Source organism: Sciurus carolinensis, chromosome 17 (genome assembly GCF_902686445.1).
Source record: "Sciurus carolinensis chromosome 17, mSciCar1.2, whole genome shotgun sequence".
NCBI classification, from domain to species: domain Eukaryota; kingdom Metazoa; phylum Chordata; class Mammalia; order Rodentia; family Sciuridae; genus Sciurus; species Sciurus carolinensis.
Window position 1 is genome coordinate 32,175,861 of NC_062229.1, and position 13,029 is coordinate 32,188,889.

General features: G+C 38.8%; 1 protein-coding gene across 1 annotated transcript in view; it reads right to left on the minus strand.

Annotated features, from left to right (window-relative positions):
• The window catches only part of Mlh1 (mutL homolog 1), a 41,299-nt gene that overhangs the window by 23,372 nt on the left and 4,898 nt on the right, over window positions 1-13,029 (minus strand). Inside the window, exons 4-10 of the mRNA XM_047530605.1 lie at window positions 10,714-10,787; window positions 9,101-9,173; window positions 7,677-7,768; window positions 6,186-6,228; window positions 5,957-6,045; window positions 3,850-3,962; window positions 1,515-1,608 (exon numbers count right to left, since the gene is read on the minus strand). Coding sequence (XP_047386561.1) covers window positions 1,515-1,608; window positions 3,850-3,962; window positions 5,957-6,045; window positions 6,186-6,228; window positions 7,677-7,768; window positions 9,101-9,173; window positions 10,714-10,787 — 578 coding nt within the window. The remainder of the gene's footprint in view (window positions 1-1,514; window positions 1,609-3,849; window positions 3,963-5,956; window positions 6,046-6,185; window positions 6,229-7,676; window positions 7,769-9,100; window positions 9,174-10,713; window positions 10,788-13,029) is intronic.

A 13,029-nucleotide genomic window follows, 5' to 3' on the forward strand; every position in this document is an offset into this window, starting at 1 on the left:
GTAACCAGGAATCTGTCCCCTGCTTACTTTTCACTATTATGTGAGGATCAAAACAAGAACAGATGCAGGAGAACTTTCCATAATTAAAATGTAACAGAAGAGTCAGTTCAGACAGGTTGTGTCACTTATCAATTTATTGTCCATGCTCTAAGTCCATCATCTATCATTGTTGCTCTATAATGGAGCTTTACAATGTGAAGTTTTGTCAGTAGAGGGCGCCAGAGGAAAGTTTGGGGGCATTTGTCAAGACCTCTGCAAGTTGTCTTGCATATTCGAGCAGCATGTAGCCCCTTCCTGTGGACAGCTGTCACCAGAGGCTCTCAGAATGGTAGGGGAGTGCCCCACTGACTTCTCCACCATGCATTCTCCTCAACAAGGTCAGCACCTCAGCCCCCAGTGGTGGGGGAGGGTATGTAGAAGGGGCTCTATCTCAGCCCTTGGCGGAATGGCTGCTCCCTGTCACTTCACCCCTTACTATCTGATCTCCCTTTACTCTAATCCTGTTTGTAACTCTTTTTTTAAACTTTCCGTGTTCTAACTATTGTAAGGCTTCCATTTCCTGTTAAGACACAGACTGATATGGAGATAGAAGGTGATAACTGGACCAATTTATCACCTAGTAAGGGAATACAAAAGGGAATCAATAGTTCTTCATTTAGCTTAAAAATTACTTTTGACCATGATTCCCACCCCTCCCCCACTTCAATCAAAACTAGAACAAAGAGAAAATTACTTTCCAACACAATTTCTGCTCAGAGGGAAAAGGTTTCAGACCTAAGATGTTTCAGAATGAACGATGCCCTGTACAAATATGGCCCTGTTCTTAAGAGGGCGATCTTCTGTCATGTTATGATAAAAACGCCAAGGCTATGAAATAAGACAGACTAGTAGTAGAGCAAGAAACAGTGGAAAGAGATCCTCTATAAATCAGACCCCTACTCAAACTTCTTTTGGGGCAGGGCGCCTCACATTCATTCTGTATTATTCTGTATTTCAAACACCTACTACCGGGTTTGGTCTGTATAAATGCCAGTGCTAAATTATTTATGACCACTAAAATATGATGGCTAAATTATTTAAGTGAACTACTAGGCAATCAACAGTGGACATGCCAAGACAAGAACCTCCACAGAGCAGAAGACTTTCATGGAAGGAAAACTCTAGCTGTTTCAGTTTTTCCAACTGATCTCAGCAGAAGGAACATTCAGAGTTTTTTGAGCACATCTGTCTATTCTGCCTATAAGCTATCCACTCCTCCTGAAGGGGAAAGGTATGTTATCCACTCACTTTCCTGTCACCAACACAGCAGAGGTTCTCTGTGAGTTTCTGCTAAGTTAGTAAATACATAAAGGAAAACTGTACCTTTTTTCTATGAGAAGGGAGAGAGCATCCTTCCACTAGCAGTGACAGAATTCACTGATTGGGCAACTAGCAAGCCCAAGTCTTTCACAGAGGACAGCCTGATAGAATTTCTGTTCCTGTGAGAATTGAATGAGGAGTTTGGTGCTACATACCTGAGGTATAGGAATGGGTGTGTGTTTTTGGGCAAATATGCTGCATACACCATTTCTATGGCTTTTCTCAAGGAAGTTGATTCTACCAGACGATCTAAAAAAGAAAAGTAAAGCAACCAGCTTAAAACTGTCTTTATAGGGAGGTCACAGGAGTACACTCACACCAAGCCATTAAATTATCTCAGGAAGAATCCCTCCAGAGTGAGAGCCACATCAGATTCCCAGGAAGAAAGGCCCCTATGCCTCTTATCACCTCCCACCTTGGGACTCACTCCTCTCATCCAAAAGCAGAAGGGATGAAAGGCAATAAATTCTGTCTCTCCACCTCCCTTCCCCTCAATCAGTCCATGTGGATTAGTTGTGCCCTTGTTGGGTCCAGCAGAAAATATGATCTCAGTTCTTAGATTTTCATTCTGCAAAAAACATACTGTCTACCTATCACATGTGCCAAATCCTGGGAGAACCTATGCTGGCGAATGATTAATTCCAATTCCAAGTGGTCAGAACTATCTTACAGAGGTGCATGCTACATGGTGGGATGAAAACAGCTAACTCTGTTCAGGGAGTTTCAAAAGTGGGGTTTCCATACCAAGTAATAAAAGATAAGAATTAGTTTTCTAGAATTTTAGGCAGTGTAAATGTCTGACTGAATGTTTAAGGTAATTCAGAAAATGATGCAAGTTTGGAGTTGGGTATGTAACAATGCAGACTGGGAGAAATAAGATTAAAATCAGAGGAAAGATCTGGGTTTAGAAAACAGCTTTCTGCTACAATAGACTTTAGAAAACTGGCTGATGATCTGTTGTCCTAACTGTAGCCAAGGATATTGCACATCGTTGTATTTCCAACAAGAAGAGAGGCCATAATTTTTACAAATAAGGAGACTATTATTTACGTGCTCACCGAATCTACAGCCTCTACTAACAATGTGCTTATACTCTGTAACACATGCCCTGATCACACAGGCCAGAAGCTGACATGGGACCTGACAAAAAGGACAGCTGGAGACCTTCTGCTGAGACTTCTAAACTTGAGACTGGCCAAAGGAATGTTCTTTGTCTCTGCCACCTAGGTGAGCCTGCACAGTGTGTAACTGAAAGAATCTGACCTTTCTTTGCTACTGAGAATCTGGCATCATGAAGAGATTTGAAGAGACTCTGGTAAGAATCCCCAGAAAAACAGACACAGATGAGCCAGAAGGCACTTATACTGATTCTTGCTCGTCTATTCTGGAGCCAACAGTGTGTTATGAACCAGCTGTTCTTTGTAGTTAGGAAAAATCTAATGAAAATTATTTTGTTAGCTTTACATGCACCCAGCTATGTTATCCATCAGGTTTCAATCCTTCCTAATGCAGTAGAAAAAAACTCTGCTAATATGAGTTTAACAGAATCTGTCTATAAAACTACTGACTCTCCCATTACTCTTTCTATATTGCTTTGAATAACTGCTACAAAACATGCCTAATTTGTGACATTTTATTGTTATTATTATTACTATTATTATTATTATTCTTTATTGCTATAAGTGCAAGAGGAGAATATAACATTACAACAGCAAACAAAACAAAAATTACAAAGTTATCATGAAATACTTTACAACAATAATGGTAAAGAAGTTATAAGAAACTGAACACATGTAAAGATGCGTGTTATTTCTGGAAGGAAAACTGAGACTGTTTGGGATTATGTGTTGTTTTTTCTTTATCAAACAAAACCTTGTTAACAATTAAGTTACAAAAGCAGAACACGAAATAATATTTACTTAGTATCATGTAAACAAGTCAGCAGAAAGGTAAGGATTGGAAAGGAATTTGGGAAGAATCAAACACATTTAGTTAATTTCCTCTCTAATTTTAGAACTGCTCTTTGTATCATAGATTTAATTCTTTAAAAAGAAATCTTAAGGATGTTAAACCTCAGTATGTTTACTGTAATAGCAATATCTATACCTAACATGTCAGTCTCTTGTCTCTGTCTGTCTCTCTCTCCTGGTGTGTCCTGCTGTGCAAAATCAAACAATGGCCCTTGATCTAAAGGCAGAGCAAAGCTCTGCTTAGGTCATGCTGTAGAGGTCCACTGCCAGCAGGCAAGGTGCTGGTTCACAGGGACTGTGATGCTTTCTCCTGGGACCCTCTTACAGGCAAGAACCAGACCATGGCAGCACAAATCAGAGGGCCAAGTACAAATTTTGGACAAAAATTATAAATGTTTACTAATCAAGTCAAATTTTGGCACAGGGTTCCCCATGTATAATCAAACCTCCGAGTTACGAATTTTTGCAGGGTACCATAAAATTCTCTGTGTACATATGTACATACTTCCTTTATACTTACGGTTGATGAAGAGTAAGAAAATGCACTTCTTCACTGAGTAGTTTGCATTGGATATGTAGCCATTCATTTTGAAAGCTAGGGTTTTATCCTCACACCCAACTTCTATCAGTTCTCTGGTTAGCAAAGATAAATTTTGAGACCTCTGAAAACACTGGAAAACTCAAACATTATAAAATAATCAGAATCAGAAAACACACAGCTCCTTTCCATAGAGTAACTTGGCCAAATGAGGACCTCTGAGACTTAGTTCATTGAGGTCCTCTGTGCCTCCATCAGTCCATCTGTCTATCCATCTATCCAATTGTCCATCCATCCATCCAATCCATCTATCCACTCACCCATCCACCAACCCATAGCTACACGCGTTCACCCACCTACCCATGCAGTCAGTGTTGTCAAGCACTTATGCTACACATGAGGCACTACTCTAATTGCTGGGATATAAAGATAGATCCAAGCTCTGAGACCTTGTTTTGTTGGAAGTTTTATATCTCTCAGTAACTAAATCCCAGAGTTAAAATTCCAGGAACTCATTTCTGCTTAACAGCTTATTGTAATGCCTGGCACCGCAATGGGCTGCAATGTGTTGTTCCCCAGATTGTGTTTACTGGGGAGAGGAGGTTAAAGTGAAAAACTAGTTGGATATGCCACACATATCTCTGCCTGAAGGCCTTCCCAAGAACTGATTCTTCTACCAGGACAGCTAACCCATTGGCAGTTAGTTAATTCCTATTTATTCTTTACATCTTAAGGATTACTTCTTCAAAGGTACTTCTCTGACTATCCCTCTCTCTGACCCAAAATTCTTCCATCATGCCCTGAGTTTTTTCTTTGAGGCATCAAGCACTATCTGCTTATGAATGACATAATGATCTCATGTGTCTTTCCAACTGGAGAGTTCTACTAGGGCAAGAATTGCTTCTGTTTTGTTTACTGTATCCCCACCATATATCCTAGCCCAGCACTTGAGGAACAACTGGCACTCACTAAGGTTTGCTGGTGGATGGTGGAAGTTTTTCCTGCAGTAATGTGTGCTCTAGGTACCTGGGTGGAGGGTATAGCATCAGGTGTTTCCCATACACACTGAACCTGTAAACCCTTTCATCCCAAAATGTCTCAAGAGGTTGGTGTTCTGGAAACCTACTTTGGAAAATGCTGCTCTGGGGGATTTCTAATCTCTTACAATACCTAGGAATTTCCCTAATTTTGAGTTTTAAAGTTTAGTCAATAATCTGAAAAGTAACACTGTAGCACAGAGCCCTCTCTGCTCTGAGAGCAGTTTAAAAAGATTAACTCATTTATACTTATCTAGAAAGAAAAGGGTAAAAAGAATGAATAATTTGTTCTTCAAAGTAGAAAACTGGTACTTGGACTGCTGATGCTTTTAAGATTTCTGGGAAAATAAGTGAAGTGAGGGGCTGTCCTAATCTCTCATGCATCTGTGTATCCACAGCACTTCCTGCATGCCTGGCACATGGAAGGGTCTCAGCATTCTTCCCCTCAGATTATGACATGGGCAATCTAAGCTTCGTGAACACCTGAGATTTAGCTAGGAGTCTACAATGGAAATGGTGATTTTTACAAGCAGATGGTAGCATCAGGAAGGCTCTGCAGCACAAGTAAGCTCCCCTCTTAGGCTTTCCTGACAATGAAGGTTTGGTGATACCTGAGATCAAGTCTCCAAAGGCAGGAAATATTTTATTTGTGTTTATACCTAACTCTAGCCTGGAACATGGGAGGAGATTAAAAAATGTCAAACAATAAATAAATGGAATTCTAAAGTTATGATAATGCAAATACAAGGAAAAGAGGAAGCAGTAAAGGATGACAGAATTCTAATATGCTACCAGTATTCTAAAGACAAAGACCAGGAGAAAACACATTGATTTTCAGCCATAGCAGCTAGGAGGCAATGTATACCCTGGAAATGTCAATTATGTGAAATAATAATTCTATTTAACCTGAAGCATGAAAACAAGTCTTTATATTTGACTAAAGCAAACTCTTAAGGCAGGTGCTATCTTGGGATTACAAAATATTGTGATGGGATGAAAAAATAAAATAAGAAATACAAAAAGATTTTCTAATATATAGGTTATCAACATACCGGCTAACAGCATTTCCAAAGATGGAGCGAATATTGTCCACAATTGTGGCATTGGGTAGTGTTCTGACATCAGTTACTGTCTCGCCTTGCTAATAAACAAATAGAAGACACAATGACTTACTGTTTCACAGTTGTGACTGAAACATGATAACCTTATCACCACAGGCAAAATATTGAAAATCCCCTTTTGTCATAATACAAAACCATCCCTCAGAAATCAAGAACTTACTTTTTTAACTGAGAAGCTAATGCCTGAATTGTGTATTGAATATCTGGAAATAAAAACAAAATAAGTGATAAGCAAAAAATAACAGAATACAAAATATATGTCAGAGACCCCTTTTAGTTAAATAACCCCATAAATCAGTAGAGCTAAAGGATTGAAGCAAAGATATATACAAACAAAAAATATCTCAATACATCCTATATTACCCTCAGGAAAATAAACAGCAGAGACCTTGTAGAGTTTTCAATGCTAAAAAGGGACTAAATTAAACAAAATACAGGGTTCCTTTCTGTTTTTATAGGTTACTGACTGGACTCAAGGATCTCTCAACATAGTCTCTTCTTTATCTGCAGTTTTAGTTTCAAAGTGTCCAAAAGGGCCTGTGTGGCCTCCAGGACATCTTGAGAAGCTACCTTTAACAGCCCCTACACACTTTTATTCTCTCTCAGATCCCTCAATGGACCCTCCTCCCAGGCTTCTTCACTGCCCCTAGATCCTGTTCCAGTATCTCCCAACCTTTGCTTGGTTGGCCATTATTTCTCTTCTCTCTATGATCCCTATGAACTGAAATATAAAATCTAGAAAAATGCACTGAAGTAACAAATAATATTTCATTTTATCGTACCCAAGAACCAAAACTTCAAACTTCCTTTACTTTCAGGATATAATGAATAGTCTGACACTGATTTATAAATTCCAGGGGGGAATAAATAAACTTAATGTATAAATCTGTGCCAGTTTCTTATGGAAAAAGTCTAATTCACTTTAGGTTTCTTTAGAAATACTGAAAAATAATTAACATACCCCTATTACAGTTCAAGAAAATGTGGGTCTGGAGAGCCATTTGTAGCAGTAGATTAAGTCAATCATGATAATAATGTTGTTTTCATCTGTCCTGAATCCCCTCTTCTACTTCTGATAGCCATCTCTAAGCTCCCCTTGGGAAACTACCTCTATCCTGTTCCCATTCTACCTGATGCACTCTTAGTAAGACTGCCAACCAAGAAGTGTCCATCCCATAGCCATGGATGGGCACATGCTCACGGGACCCAAGCTATGTCAATCAGATGTACTCTCCAGGAAACATATACTACAGCAGGGTCAGAAAAAGAATAAATACAACTGAACCAGGATTACAATGCTAAAATCCTGAAGGCACCCTGATTTTTGTCATCTCTAGGAAGCAGCTGTCTATACCTTTTTCCACTTAGTGAATAGCTTCTAGTCTTCCAATAAATTTATGTTCACCTCAAGGTAGCTAAGGTCAGTTTCTTTTAGTTGCTACTAAAGAACCCTCAATGATATAAAGACCAACTGCTCTCTCCTGGGAAGATGAGAAAAAGTTCAGAATTGGTGACAACTTTGATAAGAGTAATATGTTTGCCAGCATTGCTGTTTACTATTTAGCTCAGAAATGGTTCTCAATTTTTAAGCACCAAAACATTCCTTTGATGACAGATCTCAGAGACCCTTCTCCCACATTTTGGACTATACCTGCCAACAACTTCCAAAATTTTTCCATACTCTTCACTTGGATTTTTTAAAGCTTTTCTCCTTGTGGTTATGTTGTAAAAAAGATCCTCCACCTGAACAAAAAAGATTGATTTTTCTTGTAAATTCATAGAAGAACATGGAAATAAAAGCTCACGTTGTTCACATAAAGCTGAGTTCTAAGGCAGTAAATTCAAAGATATTTACTAGCAACATACTTCTAAGAATTGATTGGGGAAGTAGGCAACACCGATAAAGGAACTGAAGGATATATTTTTCTGCCTCTCACATTCATTCATTGATTTCTAAACTATGGGGGGCTATCTGCTTTGTAATTTTTTTTTTTTTTTTTTTTTTTTTTTAATTTGTGATGCTGGGGACTAACCCAGAACCTCATGCATGCTAGGCAAGTGCTTTACCATTGAGCTACATCTAGGCTTTGTATTCAAAATATGAAGACAAAATTTAAAGTAGTCTTGCTCAGGAGAATGCATGATTTGGGGGGCCACACATGTACATTTATAAACAATGACAATATCACATGGCATTTAAAGATATTTTTCAAACTAAGGATAATCACAAAATTTCTGAGATCATTTGGAGTTTCTGCAAATCACACTACAGACACCCTGGTAAGGCTCCTTGTTAACATGCACTCTGAAGCACATATTCATTTCTGCCTATTGCATGCTTCATCATGCCCAGGTGTTAAAATGTCAGAATGACCTTCAAGGAGATATGTTCTAGTTGGGATTTGTGGTGTAGGGACAGAGTACACAACACAACAGCAGGTGCTTTGTGGGATCACATGGAAAGGGACTAACCAAGGCACTCGAGAAATAAGGTAGCATGATGGACTTCCTTCTGACAAATGATATAATAACATAATCTACCAAATATACTTTGAGGCAGGTGTGCCCCTAATATTTGTTCCATTTTTTAAAATAACTTTATTTTTTACTTGTAGGTGGATACAACACCTTTATTTTTATGTGTTGCTGAGTATTGAACCCAGGGCCTCACATGTGCTAGGTGAGCACACTACCACTGAGCCACAACCCCAGCCCTTCTTCGTTCCATTTGATAGATGAGAAAACTTGTTAAGTGACTTACCTTTGGACACAACCATCAACTGATGAGGCTGGGACTTCAAGTTATGTTCTCTGGAGCCAACCTTAATGCTTTTTCAGTGCTAACTACGCTGCCACTGATTTTTGCCATCCCAATAAAGAATCTTTCAGACCCTCACTAAAGACAAGGGGGTAGGCAGGCTACCATGCCATAAAACTATTTTTCTTGATTACAGGGTGATATCTTTGGCCTTCTATTCACGAGCAAATATTAATTTTATTATCACCCTAAAAACTCCAAGCCATTTATTTTTCAATATTTATACAAAGCTCTTTTTCAACAATTTACATTCTTACCGTGATCTGGGTCCCTTGATTCCCTGCACATGGTTTAGGAGGAGCTTTCAGCTTTCCATCTGAGTAACTTGCTCTAATAGAAATTATGCAACATTATTAACACCCAATAGAAAATGAGATACTTATCCAAAGGGTGAAAAAATCATACCAATACATTAAAATAGTCATATTATAGATTCTCTTAATTACTCACCTTTTTTTCCCACTACTTCCATGCTAATTTAAAAAATGGTCACTGTTCTAGCAAATTTTGATTTTTAGTTGCTAAAAACTAGTTTTGCCACTGCCTAAGACAACAGTAAATATTTGCTATAATTTTGCAATCACTGATTGAGGAGCAACCATGTACCAGGCCTGTGGAGGCCCTGGTAATACAGAAAGGTCTTAGAAAAAACACTTGCCCTAGGGAGGGACAGACTTTTACCTAAAGCTAAGTGATCTACAGAAGGAGCCATATGGTTTGGGTGGGAGTGAGGGTAGGTGAAAGCATCAGAGGAGAAAGGACAGTTCACCTGGGCTTCACGGAGGAAGGAGTCAGGTGGAGACAGCAGGAAAGATCATTTAAGAAGGGAAAATAAACAAAAGCATAGAAGCTCTGAAAACGTGGCAATTAGGAATGTGTGGTGAGAAGAGGCTGGAAGGGCAGACTAAGAACATACTGAGAGTACACTGGTTGCCAAGATGACAGCTCCGGACTTCAATCTGCCACAGAAGGGGAGATGCTAGAGGTCTCAGACAGCGGCACAACATCATCCCAGAGGACAAGAATTAATTTGGGGCACATTAATTCATAACTGTCTCCTAGTTTGTGATATGATTCAAATCATAGCAGCCCACCCAGATGTGAGGGAATTATAATTCACACCAAGTCAACTCCCCTAGCCTCCAGGCTGCATACACTGAAGTGCTCATTACTTCACACATTTGTCTGCTGAAGAAGACTAAGGAAATAGTCTTCTGTTCTCTATTTTGATTTACAAATAATCTGTATGTCTAATTTTTTTTTTTCTTTTTTGGCATGAGTTGGGTACTCCTACCTGTCTTCAACTAGCAATTAGCTAGGGCATATAAAAACAAAGTACAATTTTGATTCCCTGAATTCCACTTTCATTCTGATCCAGGGTCATTCATCAGCCTCTAAAAATTGTGTCAGCAGAATAGCCAGTAAGGAGCCACACATGGGAAGGCAAGCCAGCCCAGGAACACAAGGATGGCAGGGACCTCGTAGCTCAGGAGCCAGCAAAGGTACTATGAGCCTTCAGCATCCCAATCACAGCCCTGTAATCAGCCCAAAATGATACCCCACTAAGGGCAAAGAGGCAGGACTAACATCAACAGCCACCACTTACTCAGAATATTTATGTGTAAAATATACATCTTGCTGGACACTTATAATACATTACATTTTATCTTCAAAGGATCCAAGAAATAAGAATACCACTTAGTAATCATCCCTGTGAATTATCAACTTAGCAACAGGGAGCAAAGTAAACTTACCCAAGATCTCAGCCAAAAAAAAGATCACGCTGGTGTTTAGGTAGATCACTCTGAGATCCAGGCAAAAAGTACAATTCAAGATGAACACACAGGAGTAAAAGAAGTTAGCACTATACCTGTATGCACACTTTCCATCAGCTGTTTTGGTTGTAATAGTAACATGAGCCACATGGCTTATGCTGGCCAAAGCCTAGGGAAGAAAAGGAAATGGAATGAAATAAAAACACACTGCTCAATCTCCTATCTCATCCAAGGGAAAGGTTATCTAAATTGCCTCTTGCATTTTGCATTCACCTGTGACAATAATCAGCACTTTGATGACATATTTAAAGAGAGGATATAAAATTGAATCAATAGCATAATCACTAGAACATGAAAAAATATTTCTTAAAAAATCCAAAATCTAACACATTAAAGCATTAATGTGTTAATAGCAATTATGTTCAGGTGGTAGAACTATAGGCACTGTATTAGTCAGCTTTCTGTTACCATAACAAATACCTGAAATAAACAACTTATAAAGAGAAAAGGCTTATTGTGGTGCACAGTTTTAGAGATTCAGTCCATGATGAGTTAGCCCCTGTGCTTTTGGTCATGTAGCAAGGTGTAATAATGGGGAGGAGCATGGGGAGGGGCTGGGAGAGCAAAATCATTCACCTTATGGCTGTGGGATGCCAAAGAAAAAATAAAAAAGATTATTTTGGTTGTGCCTCCTTAAAGGGCACACCCCCAATGATCTGAAGACCTCCTACTAGGCCCACCTCTTAGAGTTTCCAACAATGCCAAGCTGGGGACCAAGCCTTTAACATATTGTCTTTTGAAGACCCAAGGCCTCATGCATGCTAGGCAAACACACTACCACTGAATCTCACCTATAGCCCCTCCAATAAATTTTAAAACTTGCCTTCAGAAATGGATAATGAAATCACTCTAAATAGATGATGCTATAAATTGTTACTCAAAACTATTTTTGTATAAGCAATGACATGTTTAGAAATATAAAATTTTACACAATTAAGACAAAAAACATATTTTAGAAACTCATAACTATTTTTCCCCCTTATAACTAAGACTGGTTTCCTGGTCCTTTGGGATCTATATCTCTTTTCACTAGGACAACATAGCACACAAAGATGCCACCCAGAAGCTGTGCTATAATGGGTTCTGCATGACAACATCTACATACTTGAGGTAGGTTTAGTTCATTAAAAGGAACATGGCTCTACTTGGGAGGCTGAGGCTGGAGGATCACTTGAACCCAAGGGTTTGATACTAGCCTGGGTAAAAACAAAAAATAAAAAAGGAACATGGCTCAGGCTCAGAAATTACTTTGTCATAGTTGGATTCCTTGGTTTATGTAATTTTCATCATTAAAAAAAGCAAATGATTTGGAGACCTATGTAAGGAAGGACATCAAATATATACAGTAGTACAGTACTAAACAACATCTGGAAGAGAGAGTAACACTATACGTGGCACAGTAGATTGTCCTGCTGTTTCAAAGAGGCATTTTTGCTGAGGAAAACAAATGGACAGGAGGCAAGGACCTGGGTTCAATTTCCCACTCTGTCACATTCTAGCTGTGTGCCCTGGCTATGTTTTTCAACACTCAGTATCTTTTTCCTTGTATAAAACAGGGCTACTGACAAAACCTACTCTGTGGGGATACTATCAGAAGTAAGAGTTAATACACACATCTGTTGAGAACCATGGCTGGCACAAAGAAAACCTCAATTAATCTCCCCTGTTTAATTACAGTGAGCCCTTTTTTCTATTTTATTTAGAGACAGGGTCTCACAAGGCTTGGGGCCTTGCTAAGTTGCTGAGGCTGGCTTTGAACTCTTGATCCTATTCCCTTAGCCTCCCAAGCCCCTGGATTAAAGGCATGTGCCACTGCACTGGACTTTCATAAGGCCTCTTAAATCTCTTTTAATCTATAGGTGCTTGTTACCCTTCTTACTATTGCTTGACTACTATGTTTTCCACATATTGCTACTTAGATTTAAGTATTGAGCACATTCACTTGTTTTGTTTTGTTTTTGGTAGTACTGGGGACTGAACCCAGGACCTTACATGTTAGGCAAATTCTTTACCATTAAGCTACACCCCCAATATTCTTTAAATTTTGTATTTTGCAACAGGTCTCACTAATTTACCCAGGCTGGACTTGAATTTGTAATCCTCTTGCCTCAGCCTCCCTAGTAGCTGTGATTACAGGCACATACTATCACACCCAGTTCCACATTTCATTTTTTGATAAGAAAACTTCATAAGTAGTTTTGGGTATTTTTATCAAGAGACGCATAATATCTGGATTCTCTGTAGATAAAAGAGTTTATGGCATATTAAATATTTATGAACAATTTTCAGTTCTGGAGAACTTAATTGTTGATTCAATTTGCATATATTAAATAAGTAAAAAATATCAAATC